Source organism: Molothrus ater, chromosome 13 (assembly GCF_012460135.2).
Source record: "Molothrus ater isolate BHLD 08-10-18 breed brown headed cowbird chromosome 13, BPBGC_Mater_1.1, whole genome shotgun sequence".
Lineage (NCBI taxonomy): Eukaryota > Metazoa > Chordata > Aves > Passeriformes > Icteridae > Molothrus > Molothrus ater.
The window spans coordinates 2,221,457-2,247,607 of NC_050490.2; the positions used below are offsets into that span (position 1 = coordinate 2,221,457).

General features: G+C 56.0%; 2 protein-coding genes across 3 annotated transcripts; one reads left to right on the top strand and one right to left on the bottom strand.

The window, feature by feature from the left end:
- Nucleotides 1–99: 99 nt before the first annotated feature.
- Nucleotides 100–12,189, bottom strand: AP3B2 (adaptor related protein complex 3 subunit beta 2). 2 transcript variants are annotated; one of them, XM_036389712.2, is made up of 27 exons: nt 12,024–12,189; nt 9,119–9,194; nt 8,933–9,007; nt 8,727–8,822; nt 8,480–8,640; nt 7,872–7,938; nt 7,141–7,323; nt 6,877–7,056; nt 6,545–6,642; nt 6,218–6,272; nt 6,067–6,138; nt 5,849–5,911; nt 5,499–5,631; nt 5,307–5,416; nt 5,057–5,233; nt 4,786–4,972; nt 4,567–4,685; nt 4,238–4,349; nt 3,728–3,929; nt 3,486–3,651; nt 3,348–3,402; nt 2,661–2,767; nt 2,317–2,548; nt 2,137–2,221; nt 1,611–1,708; nt 813–951; nt 100–584 (listed from the first exon to the last, which is right to left on the bottom strand). In XM_036389712.2, exons 1-27 carry the CDS (start codon nt 12,134–12,136, stop codon nt 434–436), a joined length of 3,312 nt encoding a protein of 1,103 aa, XP_036245605.1. In that variant the 5' UTR covers nt 12,137–12,189; the 3' UTR covers nt 100–433. The 2 variants fall into 2 exon arrangements, with proteins under 2 accessions (XP_036245605.1, XP_036245606.1); XM_036389713.1 differs by having other exon boundaries at nt 6,877–7,053; nt 12,024–12,188.
- Nucleotides 12,190–19,759: 7,570 nt separating this feature from the next.
- On the top strand, nt 19,760–23,407 carry NR2E3 (nuclear receptor subfamily 2 group E member 3). The gene is made up of 8 exons (XM_036389769.1): nt 19,760–19,953; nt 21,003–21,153; nt 21,865–21,968; nt 22,049–22,297; nt 22,387–22,568; nt 22,775–23,006; nt 23,082–23,187; nt 23,262–23,407. Exons 1-8 carry the CDS (start codon nt 19,896–19,898, stop codon nt 23,392–23,394), a joined length of 1,215 nt encoding a protein of 404 aa, XP_036245662.1. The 5' UTR covers nt 19,760–19,895; the 3' UTR covers nt 23,395–23,407.
- The last annotated feature ends 2,744 nt before the right edge of the window (nt 23,408–26,151 follow it).

Consider the following 26,151-nt stretch of genomic DNA (forward strand, 5'->3'; position numbering starts at 1 on the left):
TCCCCTGATGTCCCCTGTGGCTGCCCTGGGGAGGCTGGCAGAGCCCAGCATGGGGGGAATCTGGGGTTGATGTGCCCACAGAACAGAGAGGGAAAGGGAGCAGGTTGGAGAAGAGCTTTATTGGGAGATCCTGGACATAATAAATAAGGGTTACATCGGGAGATGACAGTGAGGGACTGGGGCCACACTGTGCTCCATGGGGGCTGGAACTGCTTCTGCTCTTCCAAGTAGGACACCTCCCTGCATCCCATCTGCTGCATCCTGCTCCTTCCACCCAGCAGCAAAGCTGGCCCGAGAGTTGCTGCCTGCCGCCCCTTTTGGGATCAGGGCAGGAAAAAACCTGGCAGAAATGGGTGCAAGGGATTGTTTTGGGGAGCAGCATGGGGCAGAAGGGGTGGGAGGGCAGGGCCATGGGTGCGACAGAGCCCGGCTGTCACTGCGTCAGGGCCTGGATGATGTCCTTCACCAGCATGGTGCCAATGACCATCTTCTCACTGTTGATGGTCAGCTGGGCTGTGGAGCCCTCCCGCCGCTCCAGGGTGATGAGCACCAGGCTCCCGCTTGTCACTGTCTTGGCTGCAAACCTGTTGGGTGGTGAACACAGGGCTTCAAGGCAACCTGTCCCATCACCCTCTGGTCCCATGGGATGCTCTGGTGGGGACAGGCAGGTGCCTGCTACCCATGGCCACTGTCCCATTTAGGTTCATGCAGGCTCCTCGTCCTAAAGGAAGCCCTGAGTGTCCCCACTGTGATTCGGGTGGGAACGGAGGGGTGACAGTGCCTGCCTGATCCAGGTGGGGGGGTGCAGCTACCTGTACTCATTGCTGGCACCGCAGGGCACGCGGCCCACGTTGGCAGCCGAGGTCACTTGCTGGACGATGGTGTGGTCACTTCGGCATTTCTCAGGCAGCGTCAGCTTCTCTGTGATCTCGCTCATGCCCATCAGCTTCCCTAGAGCAGGTAACAGAGGCACCTGCCCATCTCTGGCCACACATCCTGCTGGGCCCTGCTTTGACATACCCCTCCAGCTGCCTGCGTTCAGGTTCCCCATGACATCCTGAGCTGGCTGCTCTGCTTGCTCTTGGTTGAGGATTCAGTGGAGTTGGGAAAATCCTTCATAACCCTTCCTGGGCTCATGCCTATGTGCCTGCCTGGTGGCAGTAGCCACATCCCTGGGGCTGGGTTCCTCTGGACAGTGGCAGCAATGGGGCCAGGTGCTACAGGGCACCAAGCCCCCTGCTCAACACTGCCCTCATCCATGGGGTCAGGGTGAGGATGTGCTGATCCAGAAGCACGGAGACACAGGGTGTCACTCACAGACACCGTTCTGGGAGTGCCAGGGTGACATGGGCCCTTCACACTTTGTGGAGACCCAACAAGGCCACCCTGACACCAGGGTGGTCACCCCAGCCCACAGGCTGGGGGTGCAGGGGGGGGGTGTGAGGGGAGCAGAGCTAGTCTAGGGGCCAGCTGAGCAACCACTTACCCTCACCCGGCCGTGCCAGGTGCTCTAGGGCCACAGCGAGGGCGGCAGAGAGGACAAAATTGGGGGTGAGTGTCAGTGGTGGGTGCCCATGCAGCACCCTGTCCCCATCCCTGGCCCCACTCACCCTGCTCCTTCTTGAACTCGTTCTCGCTCATGAAGACAGGGGCCATGAGCTCCCCCACGGGTGGCTGGATGGAGACGTAGAACTGGCGCGTGTGGGTGCTGGGGAGACAGGCAGGTGAGAGGGGCATGTGCTCAGATTATGTCCCCTCTCCATGTCCTGCTTCCCATCCCTGCCCTGGGCAGGGGTGACTGCGCAAACTGTGGCACAAAAGAGCTGAGGAATGGGGGGAACCTCTCAGGCTGGACCTGGAGCTGCTGCTGCCTCCTTGTCCCCTTGCAGAGAGGCATGTGCATTTCCTGCTGTCCCCCAACCACCCCATGCCCACCTGACCATCTCCTCTTCCCTGCAAGGACTCTGGTGCCTGTCCTGCTGTCCTCCATCCCTTCATGCCCTGCTTCTGCTGTCTCCTGTCTCCTGCTACCTGGAGGGATGTTGATACCTATCCCACTTTCCCCATCTCTGGAGCACCTGATGCCCTGCATCCCTAGGGACACCCATCCTGCCCTGCCTGGTGCCAGATGCTCACCACAGCTGGAAGTTTGCCGCCTGGGTGGAGTCACAGAAGTCGATGCCCATCACCACGGTGGCTGTGTCCCCTGGCGCCAGGTGCTCTGGAACCACAGGGCTGCCACTACATCCCACATTCCCACCCAACCCCTGTCCCCACTCTCCCACAGCGTCACAGCCACGCCGTGCCATGCCATACCGATCTCAGGGAACTCCTGTATCCGCATGCCAGATAGTGGCTTGGGTTCGTTGACCCGCAGGTTCTTCACCTCGGTGTCGGTGTTGTTGGAGATCTGGATCTGGACGGCCACCATGTGGGGGTCTCCCGGGAAGGGCCGGCGGCTGAAGCAGTACTCCACCGCCAGCCCCTCGCCTGCCATGCGGTGCAGCAGCTCGTAGGTCTTCACCGCACTGAATGCTGGGCTCAGCAGCTGCACCAGGGGACAGTGGCCTGCAACCCCTGCAGGTGGCAGAGGGTCCAGGAGCCCCCACGGGTGACAGGAGGACTGGGACCTCCCCAGGAAGGGCATGGGGGACACTTACGGTGGGTGTCAGGGAGGTGTCGGTGAGAGTGAGGCCCTCCAGGTCAGTCACCAGGCTGGTGGAGATGATGCTGCTGGAGGGGATGGGCTGGGGAGGAGGCGGAGTGACTGCAAGGTGGGGAGGGGGGAGGAAAGGGTTAAAAGAGCTCACAGCCCCATGGCTGTGAGCATAGCCCCATAGGGACACCCACACAGGGACAGTTCTAGTGGCTCAGCTCCATGGGGACAATAGCATGGGGACAGGCCCAATGCCACAGCTCCATGGGGACAACCACATGGGGACAGCCATATGAGGACAGAATGGTGGCATAGTGCCATGGGGACAGCTCCATGGGGACAGCCTCATGGGGATAGCCCCATGGGGACAGCCATGTGGGGTCAGCCCTGGTGGCATAGTCCCATGGGGAGAGCCACACAAGGACAGCCCAGTGGCACAGCTCCATGGGTGTAGACACAACCCTGTAGGCTGTCCCCGTGCACAGCCACATGGGGACAATCCAATAGGCACAGCTGCCTGTCCCACAGCCATCCTCTGGGGACAAGGACCCCTCACCACACCTGTTCTTGTCCCAGCTTTGCAGCTTCCAAAGGACCCATGAAGTCCTGATGGCACTGGGGCGAGTGCTCATGCCTCAGTTTCCCCAGCACCACCACCACGGCCATTCACGTATTCCAGGCAGCCACTCACAGTCATCCAGGTCAAGCAGGGAGATCTCCTTGGAGCTGGCCTTGCTGCTGGGGGGCTGCAGCAGGGCAGAGATGGGAGTTCAATAGAGGGTCCAGGTATCCCTGTGCAGCCCCCATCCCAGCCCATTCCAGCCCTCACCGCCTTCCTCTGCTTGGCCTCTGCCTCGGAGCCCGAGTCTGAGCCAGAGGAGCTGCTCTCGGAGGTGCTGGCCTCTGATGAGGTTTCGGCACGGCCCTTCCTCCCCTGCGGGGCCTTCTTCTTGGCCTTCTTTGCCCCTTCCTCCTCCTCCTCTTCCTCGCTGGGGCTACAGGGAGAGCCCAGCTCAGGGGATTGGAGTGGGGGTTTCACTGGGAGCATCCCCCTGCCTTCCCAGGGCGTACCTGCCTGCGGTCCCCAAGACTGCCTTATGGGAACCGTCCTTGTCCTTCCTCTTTGGCCTCTTCTCCTCCTCCTCCTCCTCCTTGTCCTCTGACTGCTCGCCACTGTCGTCCTCCTCCTCTTCCTCATCCTCCTCCTCGCTGCCAGAGCTGGAGCTGCCAGAGCTGCTGCTGCTGCCGTTCTCTTCGCTGCCGGACTCGGGCTCTGTGGGGGCACAGCTCAGCCCTGCTGCTGTGTCCCCCCACATTTCTCCGTCTCCCATTTCATCCCACTACATCCTCCATCCTCCCACTGCATCCCCACACCTGCTGCTGCCTCTCCACTGCATCCTCCCGCTGCATTCCTGGATAGTCCCACTGCCCACCACTGCCTCCCTCTACATCTCCTGCCATGTCCCTCCCATGACGGGGTGTCTCCACTGTCATGTCCCCTGTCCAATGCCCCACCATTGTGGCACCTGCCTGATGGCCACGGTGACCACTGCCCAATATCTCATGCCCTCAGGTCCTTACCACTGTCTGCTGACTCCGTGGGCCCTGACTCGCCCTCTGAGTCAGAGTAGAAAGGCTTCTCCACCTTCTCCTTCCTCTTCTCCCGGCTGGTGCACTTGGTCCACTCAGGAACCTGCTGGCACAGGGTTGATGGAGCAGGGCCATCCCCATGACTGGGGGATCCAAACACCCACCCTTGTCCCCCATCCCCAAGTGGATGTGTGAGCACTAGAGAGGGAATGGGGACAGGTGAGCAGTACCTAGGCACCTTCTGGGGCTCTTCCAAGACCTTGAGTCAGTGTCCCCACCTTGGCCCCTCCTCCCCCATGCACCTGAGGTGCTCCACGCACCTCCACATTCCTCACAGAGGGGTCAGGGGCCTCATCCGGCCAGTCGGGCAGCTCCTGGTAGCCCACGGCCTTAGCGTTGAGCAGATGGGACAGGGAGCCCAGTTGGAAATGGTCCCGATCTACAACGAGGTGAAAGGAAGCAACTCAGGGAGAGCCATGCAATATTGTGGTGACAGCTTGTGCCCCATGTCCCAATGCCCTGTGATCAGGGATGGGTACCTTTGAAAGAAGATTCCAAGATGGGAGCTGGTTTTTGGGCCAGGAAGAGTTTCTTGGCGTATTTATTGAGGGCCCCGCTCTTCTCAGTGGGCACGATGAGCTGGCGGATGAAGCGAGCCCGGTCGCGGATGTCATAATTCTGGTCATACTTGGCCAAGTTGAGGACATACTGGGTCAGCAGCTTGCTCTGCAGCAGAGAACATGCTCAGGGCTGGCCTCTCCCTCCCTGGCAGGGAAACTGAGGCCCACCCTAGGATCACATCCCCGGTACCTGCTTAGAGTTGGTCAGGTAGAGCTTAGCTGCCAGATTGATGACCTGCAGCTTGACAATGTCCTCCTCGTTGGTGAAGGACTTGGCCATCTTGCGCAGCACATCAGGTGCAATCTTGGGCACGTGCTCGCAGTACTCGCCAATGAGCCACAAGATGCTGGCCCGTGCCATTGGCACCTGTGAAATGCCCCCAGACATGTGGCACTGCTGCCATCCCCTGCTCCTGTGGTTCAGCAACACCCCAACCAACCTGGATGTTGTCAGTGAGCTTGGCCATGTGCTTGATGATCTCGCTGTGCTGGGCCGGCTGCATCTGCAGCAGCTTTTTGATGACCACCACGGATTCGGCCACCACCAGCTCTGTGGGCAGAGACCCAGCCTCAGTTGGGTCCTGCCCTGAGAGTGATGGAGCTCCCATTTCAACCCTGCTGTGTGTACTCACCATCCCTGTTGGAGAGGAGCTGGACCAGGCCATTGAGGCAGGTGTCCCGCACCTTCCCGATGTTGGTGGCACAGCGCCCGATGGCTTGGATAGTGGCCGCCACAAAGTCCTTGTCCATGCTGCGGATGTAGGTCTGCACATGAAGGGCACACATGACATGTCACCCATGTGCCAGTGCTGGACATCCCCCCTGGCAGTGGTCACACATTGGGGCCCTTTGGAACCACTGATGGGGTTGGTATGGCCTCAGCCCACTCCTCCTGGAGGGGCTCTCCTCTGCCCCCTCCATGGTGGTGGTTTGGCACCAAGAGCCATGCCAAGGTGGCAGCCTCAGTATGGCCATGGCATACCTGGAACTCTCTCAGGATGGTGGAGATGTTGGTCTCATTGGCCAGGTTGGTGAGGACCTCCAGCTGTGGAAATGAGGAAGAGATGAGCAGCACAGGGGCATGGTGACAGGGCACAGGGGTCTTGATGTCCTCCTGTCCCCAGGGCATGAGGACAGCTGACCCAAAGAAAGGGCTCCATGAAGCCCCAAACCCACTCCTGACAGGTGTTTCCAGCTCACCTTGAGGATCTTGATCTGTGTGGGGTCCGTTGAGCGGATGTAGAAACTTTTCAGGTAGGGCTCAAACATCCCCTGCATGTACAGCCAGAGACATTAGTGTCATCTCTGGGTCAACAGGGCCAACTCCTCCCACACCAAGTCTGAGACTCACCCGCCGCTTGATGGACATGGTGGCCACATTCTGTAGCACAACATACTGCACCTCACTGTGGGGACAAAGAGGGGACATGGTCACTGGGGCAAGGGCCAAGCACCCTCAGTAAGTCCCTGTGAATATGGGCCAGGACCCACCACCAGCCTGGTGCCACCAAGATGCTGTCATCCCATGTCTGGACCAGCCCAAAAAGGCCTCCAACCTGATGTCCCTCAAGGGATGGGCTTTTTGGGGGGTCTCTCAAAAAGGGTCTTGGAGCTCCACATAGGTTCCAACAACTCGGGTGGAGGGGTAGGACACCACCACAGCCAAGGTGCCACAGACCTGTGACTCCGCAGGAGCCGTACCAGTGCCTTGGCAATGACTCCAACCTCTGCCTTGGGTGCCAGGTGGAAGTAGAGCTGTGCCACGGCCATCACCACCTATGGACACACACCCAAGTGTCACATGGTGGGAATGGGGGACACCCTGAGGAATGGCCATGTCCCCCAGTCCCACTCTCAACACTTGGAGGTAGCCTGACCCTGAGGACACCCACTTCTGGGTGTCCCTCAAGCATCCCAGTGAGTCCTAGACTGTGGGGACATCATAAGCCCAGACAGACGGACACCACCAGTGGCCCTGGGGAAGGAACAGGGTGGGAGTGAGGGTCTCACTGCAGCGTTGCGGCTCTGCAGCAGGGGCTTGGTGTTGCGCAGGAGGAGGCGGTGGTCGGGGTCCATGACGTAGGGCTTGCGCTTGGCCAGCGAGGCTGCCTCAGCCTTGGCATCCTTGGAGTCCTCCTCCTCAGAGCCATAGAAAGCCTTCTCAGTGTTCTCCTCCAGCAAGGACTCCTGCTGGCAGGTGGGATCATTTTCATTCCCAAGAACACTCCCCCTTCACCCCACCTCCCTAGGGGCTCCCAGGACATCCCAACTTACGTTCTGGTTGGGGCTGAGGAACTGGGTGCGTGCGTAGCGGGTCAGCATGTTGATGATGACCACCTGCCCCCACTCCTCCACATCGATGAGCAGGTTGCAGAGCTTGCGGTAGTTCTTGTGGATGAGGTCTATGCGCTCTGGGCAAACCTCCTCGAATGCCATCACCACGCTGCCAGCCACCAGCTGCAGAAGAAAAGCTTGGGGTGACTTCCTGGAGTGGTGGGATCATCAACAAGGTGTTGGTTTGGTGGGGATGGTGGCATCTCCATAAGGGTGCTGGTTTGGTGGGCAACCCTTCCTTGTAGGGATGCCAGCTCAGTGGAGTTGATGAATTCCCATGAGGCTGTTGGCCCAGTAGGGACAGCAGCACTCCCACAAGGATGCCAGCTCTCCAGGGATGTCTTCATCCCCACAAGGACACTAATTTGGTGGGAACATCTGCATTCCTGTGAGAATGCTGGATCAGTGGGGACAGTGGCATTCTTATGAGGATTCTGTCTTGCTAGGGACAGTGACATTCCCACAAAGATGTTGGCTTGGGAGATGGCTGCATCCCTTCATGGCTGTTGGATCAGTGAGGACAATGGCATCCCATGAGGATGCCAGCTCTGTGGGGATAGCAGCATCCCCAAGATGACACCAATTTGGTGGGAACACCTCCATCCCCATGAGGGCACAAGGCCAGTGATGTTCCCAGATTTAGAGGGGGGGAGACACAGAATCCTGCTCACTGTGGTTTTGTCGGCCAGCAGCTTCTCGATCACTTCGATGAGCTGGTCCTTCTGGTCTGAGTCGAGGCTGTGAGGGAGGAGCAGGGCAGGTGATGCTGGACCAAACTCCTCCCCATCCCTGCCTGTACCAAGCAGCCAAGACCCTTATTGATGTTGCATACAGGTAAAGAAATTATAAAAGAAAGGCCTTCTAAAATATGATTTAGGCCCTATTACTCTAGCTAAGCTAGCAGTTAGCTTGTAACTTCCCCGTGTGAAAAATCACAAGAGTGAAAGCAATTAGCATAACAAGCTATTCTAGCAAGAAACTGTCTGCACCTGTAATAAACAAGAAATCTCTCCCATGGGAATCAGTGAACAAAATATGTAAACTAACCAAAAATGGAGAGATTTGACAGATGTACACCCTGGCCATTTACTGACTAATAAACTGAGTGTCAGTGTATTGTCAGCCAATTAGGTCTAATACAGTGCCTTCTGATATTTCCTGTAAATATCAGCTTTGTGACTAAAGAATTGGCTCTTCTGCATGAAGAAACTGAGTCCTGGCTGCTTTATCACAACAACTGGTGTACCTTACATTCAGCAGCTGATCCCCTCCCCGTTACCTGTACAGCTTGGGGATGGCATGGGCGGCTGTCTTGCGCACGTACGGGGACATGTCCGAGGCGGCCTCCTTGATGGCCAGCATCATGATGGGCACGATGATGGGCACGCGGATGCTGGACAGGACTCGCAGGGCGCTGGCACGGATCAGCTGGTTGGGGTCCTGTGGGGACATGAGGGGGGCTGCAGTGCAGCTGTGGGAGGCTCAGTGCTCCTCCAGACCTCCCCTGGGTCCTCAGACCAGCCCACCTTGAGTCCTCGCTGGAAGGTGGAGATGGAGAGCAGGGCCAGATCCTGCTGCTCTTCTGCATAGCGCACCAGGTACACGTACACCAGCTTCTTCACCTGCAGGGTGAAGGTGCCACCTCAGAGCCCCCAAACTCCAGCCAATCCCCAAAAACAGGGAAAGTGCCAGACCCTGGGATGCTGCCAGGGCCACTCAAGATCTTCCTCACCTCAATGTTCTTGCAGGCAACGTTTTTCACCACAGCTGGGAAGAGATCAGAGGCGTTTTTACCACGGGCAATCATCTAGGGGGAAAAGAAGTGGTGTGACACTGGGCAGCTGGCACTGCAGGGGCTGGTACAGCATGAGTCAGCTTGGCACCAGCAGTGGTCCCCACCAGTGACAACAACACCCACCGCCACAATCCTCTTCATGGCCTCCAGCTTGAGTGAATCCTTGTTGCTGTCAAGCATCTCCTTGAGGTCATCATGCCTGAACCACACCAGGGGGGAAAAAAAATCCCATTTTCACATTTTTACCTGTTTTTAGTCTTTTTTTTTTTCTGATCCCAGCCTTCCATCAGGCTGGCAATCCAACCCTTCATCATGAAATATTTATGGGAACAGGAGTTGAGTTACAGCAAGGTGAAAGAGGAACCGGAGGGACTGGCATGGTGCTAGCGCCCAGTGCCATCCTCATCCCAGGCACTGGGGCAAGAACCCCTTCCCATCCTGGCTGTGGTTGTCACCCTAAACCACAGGTGCCCATCACCAGCTCCATCCTGGCTTGGCTGGGTATCCCTTGTTCCCTCATGGACACAGTGGCATGGATGGCAAGCACTCCCTGATGCAAAGTCCTTCCCTGGTCCCCTCCCTGGACTGGGAAAATGCCACCAGCCTTTTGTAAAGTTGTTTCCACTGTCCTCTTTTCTAAGGGACACTGGTCACCCCTTAAACTGGGGGCACCTGCAAGGCTGCATCTGAGGGTGACACCCATGGGACGATGCACGTCCAGAGCCACCATCACCAGAGGGTCCTGGGGGCACTCCCTGGGGGAGTCTTACCGCGGCGGTGGCCCGGTGCCAGTGTCCCCTGCGGGCTTGGTGCTGGCGAGTGGCCGCAGCTCATCGGCTCGCAGGGCGCTGTAGCAGGTGGCTTGTCCAGCCTCGGGGGCCAGCACCGGGCTTGTCACCTCCTCGGCCACACCAGCACCCTCTGGTGTTTTTCGGCCAGCCAGCCGGCCCCACCGGCAGCTGCCGCAGCAGTTTCTGCACTGGTGGCAAGGACACCATGGCTGTGACCGGCGGTAGTGGCCCTGGGGATGGTGACAGGGCTGTGGCCCCGCTCCTCTGCCCAGCACAGTGGGCTGAAACCTGATGCCGTGGTTGGGGTTGGGTTGCAGCCGAGATCAGGACGCAGCTCCCAGTGGGTGAGGCCAGCTTGGGATGTCACGTCCAAAGTGACATCTGACCTGCAGCTGGGACCTGGGGACACTGCAGGGAGCTCCTTCCCCAGTGCTGAGTGGCTCAGTCCTGGGCAGGGAACGCACATCATGGTGGGACACTGTGCCTCGGTGGTAGGATGGCATGATGGGGCACCTGTGGGTGTCCGACCTGGGAGGTGGGGTCACACTGGGTGCATTTGTCTTGTCCCATGTGCTATGGATGCCATAGATGGCTCACAGGACTGGTGACAGACCTGGTGTGGCTCTGGCAAAGAGCAGCATGCAGATTATAATGACACTGTGGATGTGGGGGACACTGTCGGTGTGAGGGACACTGCCAGGAGGTCAGGGGTAAGGGGACACTGCCATGAGGGCGGTGACACTGCCAGAGTGGGAAGCACTGGTAGCAGATCACTGAGGTAACCTGGACAGACGGGGAGACACAACCAGCGTGTCAGGGCTGGGGGATGCTTCCAGAGTGGGGGACACTGCCAGTGGGGGTCAGGGGACACTGGCAGACATGGGAACAGGGGAGTATTTCCAGGCTGGGAGACATTGCCAAGGAGGGATCAGAGAGGGGGAGACTTGGACAAACTGGGGGACACTGCCAGGGGCCTGTGGGAGGGACAAACACTCTGAGATGGAGACACTGCCAGTGGGTCATGGATAGAGGGCACTGCCAGACTGGAGGACACTGCTGGTGGATCAGGGCTGGGGGAAATTGTCATACTGGGGGACACAGCCAGGGGTAGGGAGTGTTACACTGCAAGGGACACTACTAAGGGATCAGGAAAGGGGGGGACAGCATGAAATGGGGATATTGCTGGAAGGTCATGGATGGAGGGCACATCCAGAGTGGGGGACAGTGCCAGGAGCTCAGGACTGGCTGGACACTGTCATACTGGGGACATTGCCAGAGTATCAGGGGAAAGGGGACACTGCCAGGGGTTCAGGGAAGGGGAGACCCAGTGAGATGGGGACACTGCCAGCAGATCACAAATCAGGGACACATCCAGAATGGGGGACACTTCAGCATTAGGGAGGAGTACAGGGAGAGAGGGGACACTCCCAAACGGGGGACATTGCCAAGAGATCAGGATGGGATACACATTCAAAGTGGGGGACACTGCCAGGGAATCAGGACAGGAGGGACACTGTCATATGGGGGGATACCACCAGAGGGGCAGGGATGGGGAGACCCTGCTGGACTGGGGGACACAGCCGGGGGTAGAGAGTGTGATGCTGTCAGACGGTGACTCAGTGATTTCCTGCTGGGGCAGCAGGGACGGGGGGACAGCGCCAGAGTGGGGGACACTGACACTAAGGAGGGCCAAGAGACATCCCTGCAGCTCCAGGAGCACACCCCCCACTGCTCTTCACCCCTGCCCCCCGCAGGAGCCTGTCCCACGGCAGGGTGACATTCCTCAACATCGCCCCCCTCGATGCGGTGGGGGGGTGTGAGCTCAGGAGAGCCACAGGATCCAGCAGATCCCGTGGTGGGAACACCGCGCCCGGGATGCCCCAGCCCGAGGGTGGTAGGCTCAAGGGGGATCCCCGCACATCTCCCCCAACCGCACCATCTCCAAAATCCCGCGGTGTTCCCACCCTCTCCGGCCTTTGCAACCTGCAGTGACGGTGGCGGCGACGTGACCGCATTCCCTGCCCCATCCCTGTCCCCATCCTCATCCTTATCCCTATTCCTATCTACATCCCCATCACCATCCTCATCCACATCCCCGTCCCTGTCCCCGTCCCCACGTCGGGGGCCGCTCCAGCCCCGGCTCGGGTACCACATCCCCCCAAGCGCGGCGGCGAAGGCCTCAGCGGCGGCCGCACGGGCCGGCTCGTCCTTGTCCCCTGCGCCCGCATTGTCCCCACCTCTTGTAGTCGGAGGAGAAGATGCCGCCGCTGGCGGGGTCGTGGCCGTACTCGGGCTCGCCCAGGCTGGAGGAGCCGCCCTTCTCCTCGCCGTAGGCCGGGCTGGCGGCCATGGCGGCGGGAGGGATGCGGGATGCGGGATGCGGGGGGGACGCGGGAGGGAACTGATGTCAGCGCGGGCGGGGACGGGCCCGGCCCCCGCCGGGGGCAGCCCGGCTGCACCGACCCCCGCCGGCACCGGGAACGGCGGCGCAAGGGGAGCCCGGCTGCCCCACAGGGGTCCCTGCGGCCCCGCACCTGCGCAGGTTTGGGAGCGGGACACGGGTGAGCTTAGGAGAGCAAAGCTGGGGACATGGCTGTGATAGAGGGACAGTCACTGAGCTCACAGCCGCACACATACCCGTCCAGAACCACAAAAATCTTATAATTATTGTAATAGAGATGATTGTGTATGATTACAATTAGATGTATTTAAAATAGATTACATTACAGTAAAGAATGTTATATGTTCGGGTGTTATAATATGAATTATTAAATCTTACTGTATTTTATATGTAATACTGTGTGCAGTACACATAATATACATTTATTTATACATTACATATAATTTATATACTCTATTACATGCTGCATACTATATACCATATATTGCATGTTATTTATTACATTACATTATAAAATATTACAGATTTCATTAAGTATGCAATACTATATATTTGCCATATTCAATGGCATATCTATAACATGCTATGTTATAGATAATCCATAAACCATTCTACATTCTACAGTTTATATATTTTATAATATATGCAATAAGTTATATATGCCACATGTTATGGTATATGTTATATTATATTGCAGATTATATGAATTCTATTATATAGTATATATTATTTAATGTGGTACATATTACATATTGTATTATGTATTATGTATTATCTACTATCTGATAAAATTCAATAATTTATGATCTCTATTCCACATGGTAGTATATATGATATATGATATCTAAATTATTATATATATTAGGTATGGTATTAATTTATATTATTCTTATAGATATTGCAGTTTATATTTAATATTATTATCAATAACATGATAGGAATTATATACTAGATATATGATCATATATTAACTATACTACAGATGTTAAATACAAATATTATTGTAGATATGACTATGCATATTACAGTGTTTCATATATATATTTTATATATTACTATAAATTATATCAGTCATAAGGTATCATTATTTATGTTATTATAAGATTCTGTTTGCATTTCTTTGATTTTTCCCAGGTACTTTAAACTATTGGCAGATATTCCCACTATTGTTTCTCCAGGCAACTGACAAGACCTGGAGCTGTGTGATGGGACAGCACTCACCCCATCCCACAGGAATAGGGCAGGGAGGGAAAATGGCCATGGTTCAGGTAGCAGAATTGAATAAAGCATCTAATTAATGGACACCAATTAATCTTTAGCACAGAAACACACTCATTCCAGCCCTCCCAGGGCCCCCACAGCCCTCCCAGGGCCCCCAGCCCTGCTTGGATCTCAGACCTTCCTGGAGACCCTGCTGCTCTCCCAGAGACCCCAACCCTCAGGAGACACAGAGAAGATTCCCCCTTCTTCCCCCCCCAATAAACAGGGATAAAATCCCACTGGACATTCCCTCCTTCCTGCTGAACTGCCCCAGCTCATCCAGCTTCCCTCCCTAGGAAAATGCTCCAGACCCTTGGTGGCCCTTTGTGGTGTCTCTCCAGCGTGTCCCTGTCTCTCTCATGCTGGAGAGCCCAGCACAGGACCCAGCACTCTGGGGTGCCAGCACCACCACGGGTTGGTGACTCGCTCCCCCTCACTGCAGATACACTCTACCTCATCAAATGGACCAGTAATGAAGAGGTTGACCAGGACTGGACACAGAGCTGACCCCTGGGGTACACCACCAGCCTCCAGCCAGGCCTGATCCAGCCTTTTGGCCCATTTTCAACCCAGCAGCCCAAGGAATATTCATTTTTATGCTCAAAATTAAATGCCAGCAGTGGAAGAGGCAGATGATTGTCTCAGGAGGCCATGGGGAGCAAAGAGCAGCCTCTCCCTTCAAGGGGTGACAAGCTCCCTTGACAGCAGCTTCTGGGAAAAGTGAGAAAACAACAAATCAAACAGGGTTGGCACAGGGTTTCCATGCAACTGTTTATTGCCACACAGGAGGATTGGCAAATCACTGGTGCAGTTCTGGTGCCCAGGGGAAGATGCTCCAGTCCCACATATTCCACAGGAGCACCATTGTGGTTGTGTTCACAGGGGTCCCAGGACGAGGGAAGAGATGAGAATCTTGACTCCATGTTTCAGAAGGCTGATTTATTATTTTATGATATATATTATATTAAAAGAAAATTATATATTAAAACTATACTACAAGAATAGAAGAAAGGATTTCATCAGAAGGCTGGCAAGGAATGAAAAGGAATGATAATAAAATCTTGTGACTGCTCACAGCCTCGACACAGGTGGCTGTCATTGGTCATCAAGTAAAAACAATTTCACATGCTGGGTAAACAATTCTCCAAATCATGTTCCAAAGCAGCAAAACATGGAGAAGCTGAAGCTTCTCAGCTTCTCGGGAGAAAAGATCCTGGCAAAAGGATTTTTCATAAAATATGTCTGCGACACACCATCACCTCCATCACTGCAGCGCTGGGGACACCTGGGAAAACAGAAGAGGTTTGGTGACACTTGCCTGGAGCAGATGCCAAAGTACCCCGGGTTGGTGACACCTGATCTGGAGGCGGCACCCACCATGGCACCAGCAAGGTGGCCCAGCCCCAGGAGGGCGAGGGCGAAGTGGATGCAGTTGCAGGAGATGGTGTCGTACTCCAGGGGCTGCTCCATGGCCGCCCGGACCCGGCGCTGCAGCGCGGCCACGTCCAGCGCCCCCTTCCTGCGCAGCACCCGGGCCCAGCCCCGCGTCCGCAGCAGGTGGCTCTTGCCGTGCTTGGCCACGATGCCCGATGGTGACATCCCTGAGCTGCCTGCAGGGCGAAGCAGACTCTGTACCCCATGTCCCTCCCGTGGAGATGTCCTTCCACGGAGATGTCCCCATGCCATGACAGCTCCCGGGGCTCACCTTCCAGGTGGATGATCTCCCCGTCACCGCAGTAGATGCCAGCGTGGGCGCCCCACCAGCCAGGGCCCCCTGAGGCCAGCGGGAAGAGGAAGAGGTCCCCAGGCTGGGGCTCAGCCACCCCGTTGGGGACAATGTTGAAGTGTTGTCCCAGCAGCCCCTCGCAGAGGAAGAACCCTGCCGTGGTCACTGCCCCAGTCACTGCCTGGGGACCCAGCTGTGTTTCAGGGCCACCGGTGCCCTGGGGACACCAGCAGTGTCACTGACCTGCTGGCTCATCCCACACCATTGGTGGCTTAAGCACAGATTGGGTCCAGGTCTCCATGGATGGAAACCCTTTGGGAAGGGGCTGCCTCCTCCAGGTGCTGAAGCACCCATGGGTGCCGAGGAAAAGGCAGGGTGGGCAGGATTTGGCTCAGTTGTGCCAGGGGTGAGACGGGCAGTGCAGGGCCCAGGGGCAATGCCAGCACTTACCTGCCTGGAGCTGCTCACCTGGAGGGACAAACACCTTGCATCAGCCCCAGTGGCACCCGTGTCATGGCTCAGCCCTGGCCTGGGCTGCTGCCACCCCCTGCCCGAGCACCTGGCTGAGATTCTCATGCCAACACCCCCAAACCTGCCATACCCAGGAGCCCAGCCAGTGCCAGGGCTGGAGGAACAGCCAGTCCGGGGCTTGCAGGGTCTGAAGGAGGGAGCTCACCTGTGGGGAGAGAGGGCAGGGCAAGACGGGACCCGTCCCCTTCTGACCCCGTCCCCTGCCACCCCCATCTCTGCCAGCACCCAGCCCAGCCCAGCCTCCCCGGCCACTCCCTCACCCCCCAGCCCAGAGCCAGCGCCAGGCCGGTCCCAGCTGTGGGGTCCAGGGCCCTGGGTACCACAGCAGAAGGGTGGGATCACCTGGCTGCAGGTGTCCTTCCTGCCGGCTCCCCCTTTACCTGGGCGAGGAGATTCATCTGCAAGGAGAAAACACAATGCCCAGGAGTGGGGACAGGTACCCCATACCTGGGGCACTTCTCTGTCCCCACAGTTGTGGTGACATGTCACCCCGCTGACACCCAAGCTGCAGCCTCAGGGCTCGTTCTGTGCCCTCCTGCCTCACCTTGGGGTCGCCTCCAAGGTCCCCTCGGCGCTCTGTGCTTCCCGGGCTGCCGCTGCTCTAAAGGTGCCTGCGGGGCAGGAGCTCCGCCCGCCCCCAGCACCGCGGTGGCTCCGCCGGTGCCTGGGAATGTGCCCCGACCGGCTGCACCGTGGCACTGTGCCCATCCTGGAGGGCCAGTCCCAGGGGGACAAACCCAACCTGGTGTGACATTTCATCCACAAACTTCTTGGGTGACCCCAAAGGAGTCAGGAAACAGCCCTGTGGCCACAATGCCTTGGTAACCACTGACCACCAGGCTTAGGACAAATCATCTCTTGGTGCCAAAACCCTCTGGTGCTGTGAGACCATCAGCCTGTACCCAGCCCCATGTCCCAGGGATGGCCACCAGCCTGTCCCCAGCCCTGTCACCCCAGAATGGTGCATGCCTGGGGTCAGCTCCAGAGTCACATTAAACTTTAATCCTGGTGCTGGGGGTCAGTGAAGGCTTTAGCAGGGCTCAGGTGGGTGACTGTCACCCTCTGTCATCGGGCAACCTCCAAAGAATCATTTATCAAGGAGCCTCCAATAAACAAGAGCTAATTACAGGTGAAACCTGAGCCTGGCCTGGACCCAGCTCAGTGCAGGCGGCCACATTAACCCTTCCCAGCCACCTCCGGTCCCACAGCCACCCTCCTGGAACTTCATGTCATCTTTTGTTGGTCTTGTCCCCTTCTGATCTCCACCATCCTCTCCTGGCCTCTGTTGTCTTGCCCACATGCACCCATCACACCCTTCTCATTCCCATCCTCCCCTCCCAGTCCCCATCATCCCATCTCAGTCCTTACTATCCCCTCATGATCTCCATCACCCTATTGCATCTCACTGCCCCCTCATGATCTCTGTCACACCTTCCTGGTCCCCATCATCCTCACATGGTCCCTATTGTCATGTCCTGGTCTCCATCATCCCTTCCTGGTCACTGCTGTCACCTCCTGCTCTTCCCATTTGTCATTGTCTCGGGGTCACTATCTAAACATCCAGGTTCCCATTGTCCCCTCATGATCCTCATTATTGCCTCCCAGTCCTCATCACCTCCTTCTTGTTCCCATCACCCCCTCCTGATCCTTGTTGTCACCTCTTGGTCCCTATCGTCTCCCCTCCCTCTCCCATCGACTCCTCTTGGTCTCCATCATCCCCTCCTGGTCCCCACTGTCATCCCTTGATCCCCAATATCTCCTCCCGGTTCCCATCATGTTCTCTTGTCCTCATTGTCTCCTCCTTGTCCCCACTGTCCTGTCCCATTCCCCAGCACTCCAGGCCATCACCAACAGGAGCAGGACTGCCAGGACAGTGGTGCTTCCCTGGGTCACTCAGTGTCCCCAGCCAAGCTGTCCCTGGCCAGGGTGCATCCACCAGCTCCCCACAGCCAGTGGGATTAGGGTGGCTGGAGCCCTGGGGCTGCTCCTGACCGCAGGTCTCAAGCCCATCGCCAGCATCTTTAGGTAATTAGTAAATTAGTAATTAAACGCTCTCTGCCTGCTGGGGGGAAGGGGGGCAGATCCCAAGGTTTTAGGCTGGGTAATCCCATGGCATCTGCCCCAGCATCTGTGACCGGGCCGAGTCACGACCCCGCCTCGGGCTTTAACGTTTGCTCCTTCACCCCCACCCACACCCTCAGCCCCTCCAGGCCTCCAGGCCTGCTCGTGTCTCACCCAAACAGGCTGGGCTTGGGCTGGGGTCCCAGCAGTGCCCAGTTGGGTGCTCATGGAGCTCTCATCCCCAGGAAGAGGACAGGGTGCTGCTCCACAGGGATTCCACCATAGGGACAGCACCCATCAGGGTGCAAAGGAGAAACGGGGTGGGAAACCATATTTTTGTAATTATTGGCTTTCCTGGAGGTGCTGATGATTGGCTGGCAGCAGATGGTTGGCCCAGCTAATCCCCCTCCCAAATCCCTGCTCCAGAGCTGGCTTTTACCCAACGGCAAGGAGGGGATGGGTAAATTAGCCTAACTCAGCTGTACCGCCATGCTGGCCGTCCCCGCTGTCCCTGGTGCTGCCCGCCCGTGTCCCCACGGCTGGGCTGGCATGCCGGGATGCTGGGGTTCCTGCAGCCCCGGGAGTGTTCCACCCTTGGGTGAGAGGTGTGGAGGCACCCAGGGGCTGGGCAGGGAGGTGACAGCTTGCTCCTTCTGCATTAGCCCAGCGTCATAATTCTGCTGCGGGAGGAGGAGGTGGCCATGCCGCAGATGGTGGCGGCCAGAGATCTGGGTCAGCACGGGGCTGTGGGTGGGACAGGGCACCGTGGGGAAATGGGGGTCCCAGGCTGGGAGGGGGCTGGAAGGGCATGGAGCCGTGGTGCAGGCAGGGATGGAGCCGTGGTGCAGGCAGGGATGGAGCTGTGGTGCAGGCAGGGATGGAGCCGTGGTGCAGGCAGGAAGGACGATGGAGCCATACAGTCAGGAAGGGTGATGGAATGTCGCTGCAGGTGGGAACATGGAGCCATGGTGCAGGCAAGGCTGGTCGAGTGAGTCACAGTGCAGACTGTTAAGATGGAGAAACGCTTCAAGCAAAAGGGATGGAAGTAGGTTGTAGGCGGGAGGATGGAGCCATGCCACAGGCAGGAGGATGCAGGAACGCTGCAGGCAGCGGGGATGGAGCCGCATCAGTCGAGGATGCTGCAGGGGTGATCCTCAGCCCCTGGATCCACTGGAGTCACTGCTGACAGCCTTCAGCAGGGACCGGCTGCCAGGGCCTGTCCCCTGGGCCACCTTCAGGGCTTCAACACCCTGAGCCCCTCTGGAAGGGGCACAGCAGGCCGGGAGCCCCTGTCCTCAGCCTGGCCCATGGCCGGGGACAAGCCGGGCCCGTGACGGTGGCCACCCGCCACCCCCCTGAGTGGGGCGGGGGGGTTTAGCGGCTAAAGCCCACAAATCCCAAATTGTGCTGCCCTGTCACCGCGAGGGTTTAGCGGTGGTTGCATAACCCCGGGGCCACCTGGCCCCCACCCTCTGCCGTGTCAGCAGCCCCAACATCCGTGGAGGGCCCCGTCCCCGCGAGGGGATGCTGAGGCACAGCGGGGATCCCACCGAGCATCCCCCCTCCCCTCGCCATCAGGGCCGGTAATTAATTACTTGGGGGCAGGGAAATTACCCCCCTTAATTACCACTTTTCGTTATTCCCCTCTAACCGCCTTAGTGAAGGGCTTATGCGCTTACAGGACCTGGTGGGTCCCAAGGGGAGGACGACACACACGGGGGGTCCCCAGCCCCAGCCCCATCTCCCTCCTCTGCCGCAATCTCGGCCTGGCAGTGCTGGGGGGGTGGCAGTGACAGGGTGACACCTCCACGGTGGCCCGCGGCGGCGCGCGGGGGGGTGGCTTGGGTGTCGCGGGGTTTAGGGTTACAGGGCTGGGGCTCAGCACCTTTTTAATTCTTCATCGCGTGGCTGATTGATCCCCCCCGCCCCGCGCAGACACTAAAGATTAAGAGGGTGACAAAGAGGCGGCTGCTTACACAGCGCCCGCCGCTAAGCCGCCTTGAAGAGAGCAAGGCAGGAGCCCCTTTGGCCGCAGAGCTGCCGGAGCACCCAGCGCCTGGCCGGAGCCTCCGCGGGGATCCACAGGGACAGACAGACGGACAGGGATAGGTCGGGAGCGCCGGGTGCGGGATGGCTGCGTCCCCGGCAGGGTCGGTGGTGAGCGCCGGGCTGGATGAGAGTCCCACGGGTAAGAGGTGGCTCTGCTGCACCGGGGGCGACTCGGGGGGACACGGGCTTTTCTCTGGGGTGGCCGGGCCCCCACTGTGCTCACTCCCCAAGATGCTGGGGGTCCTCTTCAAGTATCCTCTGGGATACTTGGAATCCCCATAGTGGTCAATCACCAGGTTACTTGGGGTCCTCCATAGCAGTTTTTCTCTGCGATGCCTGGGATCATCATGGCCTTCTGGATGCTTTTGGTCCCCGTCACGGTCCTTCTCTGAGATATCTGGGGGTCCCTATTATGGTTCATCTCCAAGACACCCAGTGTCCCCCTCATAGTTGTTTGGGACATTTGGGTTCTCCATTGCTAACCTTTTCCAGAATGGCTGGGCTTCTCCTCGTGGTCCTTATCCTGGTGCCCAAGGCCCCATCATGGTCTGCTGGGATGCCTGGGGTCTTCAGCTGCCATCCTTCTGCAAGATGCTGAGTCCCCATCATGGTCCTTCCCTAGGCCAGGATGCCTGCAGTGCCCAACCTCTCCATGGTCCTCACTTGTGTTTGTTCTCCAGGATCCCTGAGGTCCTCAGCTATGCCCCTGCTCCAGGATTCCTGGGGTCCCCTGTATCCCCCTCTCCTCGATACCCTTGGTCCCTGGCCCTTTACCAGGATCCCCACAGTTCCCTGCTGTGATTCTCGTCTGGGGTGTCCCATGTCCCCAGAGCTGTTCCTTCTCCAGGACTCCTCCCATCCCTGATTGCAGCCCTTTGCTGGGATGCTTAGTCCCCTTCCTGGGATGCCTGGTGTCCCCATCCCTAAGAATACCACTTAATCCCTTTTTTAATTTTCGAAATTCCTTTGAGAGCCCATCCTGCATCACTCTGTGTGCTGGGCTGTGGGAAGATGGTGACCCCTGCGTGGAGTCCCTGAGGTGTCCCCATTCATGTCCCTGGGCTGAAACAGCAGAGACAGGAGCCACCCCATCTCCAGGATGCTGGGAGGCAGCAGGGGCTGGTGGGTGGGACGAGGGACATTGGGATGCCCAGAGTCAACCCAGATGTGACAGTTCCCCTCCCACAGGGCTGAGCCCAGCCCCTGGGAAGGAGCTGAGCCCGGTGCTGCTGTGCAAGGTGTGTGGGGACACCAGCAGTGGGAAGCACTACGGCATCTACGCCTGCAATGGCTGCAGCGGCTTCTTCAAGCGCAGCGTCCGCAGGAAGCTCATCTACAGGTGGGAACAGGGGGGCCCCAGGGGCAGGGAATGGGGGCACAGAAGGGCAGTCAGAGGGGCAGGGACCCTGTGGATGGGCATCCAGGGGGGTAAGAACAGACAGACACCATAGAGGAAAGGACACCCCAAAGGGCAGGGACCCCAGGAATAGCCACCCAGGGTGTCAGAGATGCAGGGGATGGACACAGTGGGGCAGGAGTGGGGGGAACGGGCACCTAGCAGGGTAGGGACACCCAGCAGAGCAGGGACCCCATGGGATGGGGCACCCAGCAGGGAATGGATGGACACCCTGTGGGACAGGAACCTTGCAGATGGACACCCAGCAGGACAGGGAGCTTGGGGCAGGCCCCCAGTGGGGTAGGGTACCCTGGGATGGACCCTCAGTAGGCCAGGGACCCCAGGGCATGGGCAATAGGTGGGGCAGAGACCCAGTGGGACTTAAAACTACTCAGGGGACAGGCATGCAGGGGGAGAGACACCTGTGGAGAGGGTGTCCAGAGCCCCCTGATGGGGCCAAAACACCCATCAAGGCAGAGCATTCACTGGGACAGGGCACCCAGCGGGGACAGGACACCTCTTGGGGACAGGTGGTGGGGCACTTGTTGGGTGGAGGGAACCCATGGGGGGAGACATGGTACCTATGGGGGAGGACCCTCCTCGGGGACAGGGGCCACCTCAGGGGCTGCAGCCATGTGCCACCTCTCCCCATAGGTGCCAGGCAGGGACAGGGCTTTGCCCAGTGGACAAGGCTCACCGCAACCAGTGCCAGGCCTGCCGGCTCAAGAAGTGCCTGCAGGCTGGCATGAACAAGGACGGTAAGATGGGGGGACACACAGTGACAAACAGCAGGGGTGACAGCGGGGTGGCCGGTGCTGATGGCACCTTGTCTGCCCAGCTGTGCAGAACGAGCGCCAGCCCCGCAGCACAGCCCAGGTCCAGCTGGACAGCATCCAGCTGGATGCTGAGCTGCCCCCTGAGCACGTGGCCACCACATGTGAGGTTCCCCCATCAACCTGTCCGGCTCCTCGTGGTCCTGGTGCCACTGTCACCCCGGGTCCCCGAGCGCCCACACCGCCCACCAACCATCGCTTCATGGCCAGCCTGATGACAGCCGAGACCTGCGCCAAGCTGGAGCCCGAGGACGGTGGGTGGCTGCCTGTGGAGAGGGGGGTGGGTGGGTGGTGGATGTCCCCACAGTGTGGTGACAACCAGTGTCCTCTTCCACCCCTGCAGCTGATGAGACAGTGGATGTGACAGGCAGTGAGCCGGAGCGGACAGCTGGCGAGTACCAGGTGGCGCCGTACCCGGCAGCCAGCCCCGAAAACATCTATGAGACCTCAGCACGTCTCCTCTTCATGGCCGTGAAATGGGCCAAGAACCTGCCCGTCTTCTCCAACCTGCCCTTCCGTGACCAGGTGGGGTTGGCAATCTCCATGAGGAATTGGAGATCTGCCTAAGGGGCAACAGGAACCCCAAAAAGTGTAGCAGCCAGTTGGAGCATATCCACAACACTCTCAGGGTTCCCCTGCAGATGCTCGTCAGTCTGACCAGATGTGGTGGCTACAGGTCCTGGAGACTTTGGGGGTGACAGGGATTTTGGGGTTCCTCCCGCTCTCCCCAGGTGATCCTGCTGGAGGAAGCATGGAGTGAGCTGTTCCTGCTCTGTGCCATCCAGTGGTCCATGCCCCTGGAGAGCTGCCCGCTCCTGGCTGTCCCTGAGCCGGGCCCTGGGAAGCTGCTGCCGGCCACCCTGGACGTGCGGGCGCTGCAGGAGACCCTCGGCCGCTTCAAGGCGTTGGCTGTTGACCCCACGGAATTTGCCTGCATGAAGGCCGTGGTGCTCTTCAAACCAGGTGAGGCCACCCCTAGCAGCCACCACTGGCCACCCCCATGTCCCTACCCAGCCTGTCACCCCCTTGTCCCTGCAGAGACCCGTGGCCTGAAGGACCCTGAGCAGGTGGAGAACCTGCAGGACCAGTCACAGGTGATGCTGGGCCAGCACAACCGTTCCCACTACCCCGGGCAACCCGTCAGGTACCGCTGTCCCCACCTCCTCACGGGTGACACCAGGGTGGGACACCCACCCATGGCCACGGCTCCATCCCCAGGTTTGGGAAGCTGCTGCTGCTCCTCCCAGCGCTGCGCTTCATCTCCTCGGAGCGCGTGGAGCTGCTCTTCTTCCGCCGCACCATCGGCAACACCCCCATGGAGAAGCTGCTGTGTGACATGTTCAAGAACTGAACCCCCTTCCTGCTGTCACCTGGCTTGTTTGTCACCCTGCGCTGGCACCCTGTCACCCCCAGCCTGGGGCTCCTCAGCCCGGGCTCCTCAGGTGCCCATGGTTCCATCTCTGGGGCAATGTCCAGGACTGTGGGAGGCGGGAGGAGCTTCCCTGGGGGATGTCCCCAAGTGCGTGCCCAAGGCACCGGCACCACCTCACCGGGTCCATCTCCATGGAGTCCCAAATGCTCGAGGAACCCAGGCAGAGACACCTTGGCACCATGAGGAGCTACTGCCACCCAGGGGGCAGCCTCGGGGACACCAACCCAGGGATGATCCAACCTGGCGTGACATCAGCCAAGGCTGGTGCCAGCCCGGGAGTGACACCAGCCCGGGGTGACACTGGCCAAAGGTGGTGACAGCTGGGAGTGACACCAGACTGGGACAGCCTCAGGTTGATGCCAGGCCAGGGCTGACACTGGACAGGGTGACCCAGCCCGTGGTGACAGACCCTCGTCCCTGCGTTCCGGGGTCTCCCACTTGTGTCCCCCATTTTATACTCGGAATAAAGAGAGTTTTGCAGCCAGAGTCCCTGTGCCAATGACTTGGGTCCCCTTGGGTGGGGGACTGGGGGGACCAGCTGAATGTTAATAACCCAAATAGGAATAAATCAAAATCAATAATCTGAATATAAGTACCTTGAAAGAATTATCTGAACAGAAATAAACTAAATATAAGTAAAATTAGTATAAATAATCTGAATTAAATAATCAATATAAGGAAGATAATAGAAAAATAGGGATAAAAATAAAATGAAAATAAATAACCTGAAATTATCCGAATATAAAAAAGATAAATATAAATAATATGTTTGGAAATGTTAGATTAGAAAGAATCTGAACAAAATAATTTAAATAGAAATGTAATGAAACTAAATAAACTGAAATACTCTGAATAGAAAATAACTGATAAAAACCCTATCTTAATTTAAGTAGATGAATATGAATAATCTGACTGGATAAAATGGGAATTAAATAGTAAAAAACACAAATAAAATGAAATTAAATAATCTTAATAGAAATCAAATGCATGTAAATTATTGGAATATAAATATCTGCTTCGAAGTCTCCTTAAATAGTCTGAATAGAAAGAAAATAAAACTAAATAATCTGAAATAATATCAATAGCAATAAACTGAGAATAAACAAACTGCATATTAATAAGAGAACCATAATGAATCTCATCAGAAGTCAACTGAATTAAATTATGTGGACAGAATTAAAATGAAATAATCTGAATAGAAATAAATTGAAAATAAGTAATCTGAATATGAACAGTCTACCTAAAACTAATCTACAGAAATAATCTGAATAATCCAATAGAAATCTAATAGAAATAATTGGAAATTATTTGAATACAGAAAAATTGTCTAAATATAAGTAAAGAAAAAGTATCTGATTAAAATAATTTGTATATAAAGAATCTGTATATACATAAATAAAAACAACGTGAATAACAAGTAAAATAGGAATTCTGTGCACATAAATAATGAGAATGTGAACAACCAGCATTAAACAATCCAAAGGGAAGGGATCTGGAGCCCTGGCTCCCCATCCCAGCTCCTCCATCCACATGATCGGGATTGGGAAAATCCACAACTTCATAACCCCATGGAGCAAACAGAACAAGCCCCAGACCCCCAGGACATGGGCAGGGGGTGGCAGGAACGATGTCCCACTGGGAATTCTTGGCCTTTGCAGAATGACACTTTTATTTGTCCGTTTTTGTCAGTTTGTACAAGGTTCCGAGCGCGGGCGACGCGGGATAATATATCCTCTTACATACACACTCTGTTTAGTTTACAAGCAGCGACTTTATAAATTACTTAGAAAACTTTCCGTGAAAAATAACAATAATTCCCCTCGCAGCCCTCCAGTAGTCAGTACATTCAGCCCTCTGGAAAACCCTCTGGGACCCCAAATCCTGCCAGGGAAGGGCTGGGAAGGAGCGGGGGAGCTGCCGGGGGAAGGGGAGCCTGGCACACGCCATTATCCCTCAGTCCTGCTCACTCCTGCCACAGCTGGATTTCATATATGTATATATTTCTTTTACATGTGTTTTTCTTTATACATATAACCACAAATATATTATATATATATATAAAGAAACATATTTTCTATATATTCTATATATATTCCATACATTTATCTATGTCAAGAAGTCTATTTTCTTTATATATTTTCCCTACATTCCATACATTTTTATATATATGAAGAAAGAGAGAAAATATATTTCTTTATATATACTATATATTTCCTTTATATATTTCTTTACAGAGAAATACACTCTTTATATAAAGAAATATATAAATATATGTGAAGAAACATATATAAACATACATATTAAACATATATTAAATATATGTTTAAATCATATAACATTAAATATGTTTCTACATAGAGAAGAAATACATTAAAATATATATAAAGTAATAAATATTCTTTATATATAGTACATATCTCTTTTATATATACTTCCTTATATATACAAATATGTAAAATATATACATAAGGAAATATATAACTAATTTCCTTTATATGCTTCTTTATATATAAATATATAAGCATATATAAAGAAATATGTATTCTTTATATATAGAATATATTATATATTTATATATAAATATGTACTATATATAAGAAATAGAAAATACATAAACATATTTAGTCTTAATATTCTTTTATGTATTTTTTAATTATACAGAGAATATTTATCCTT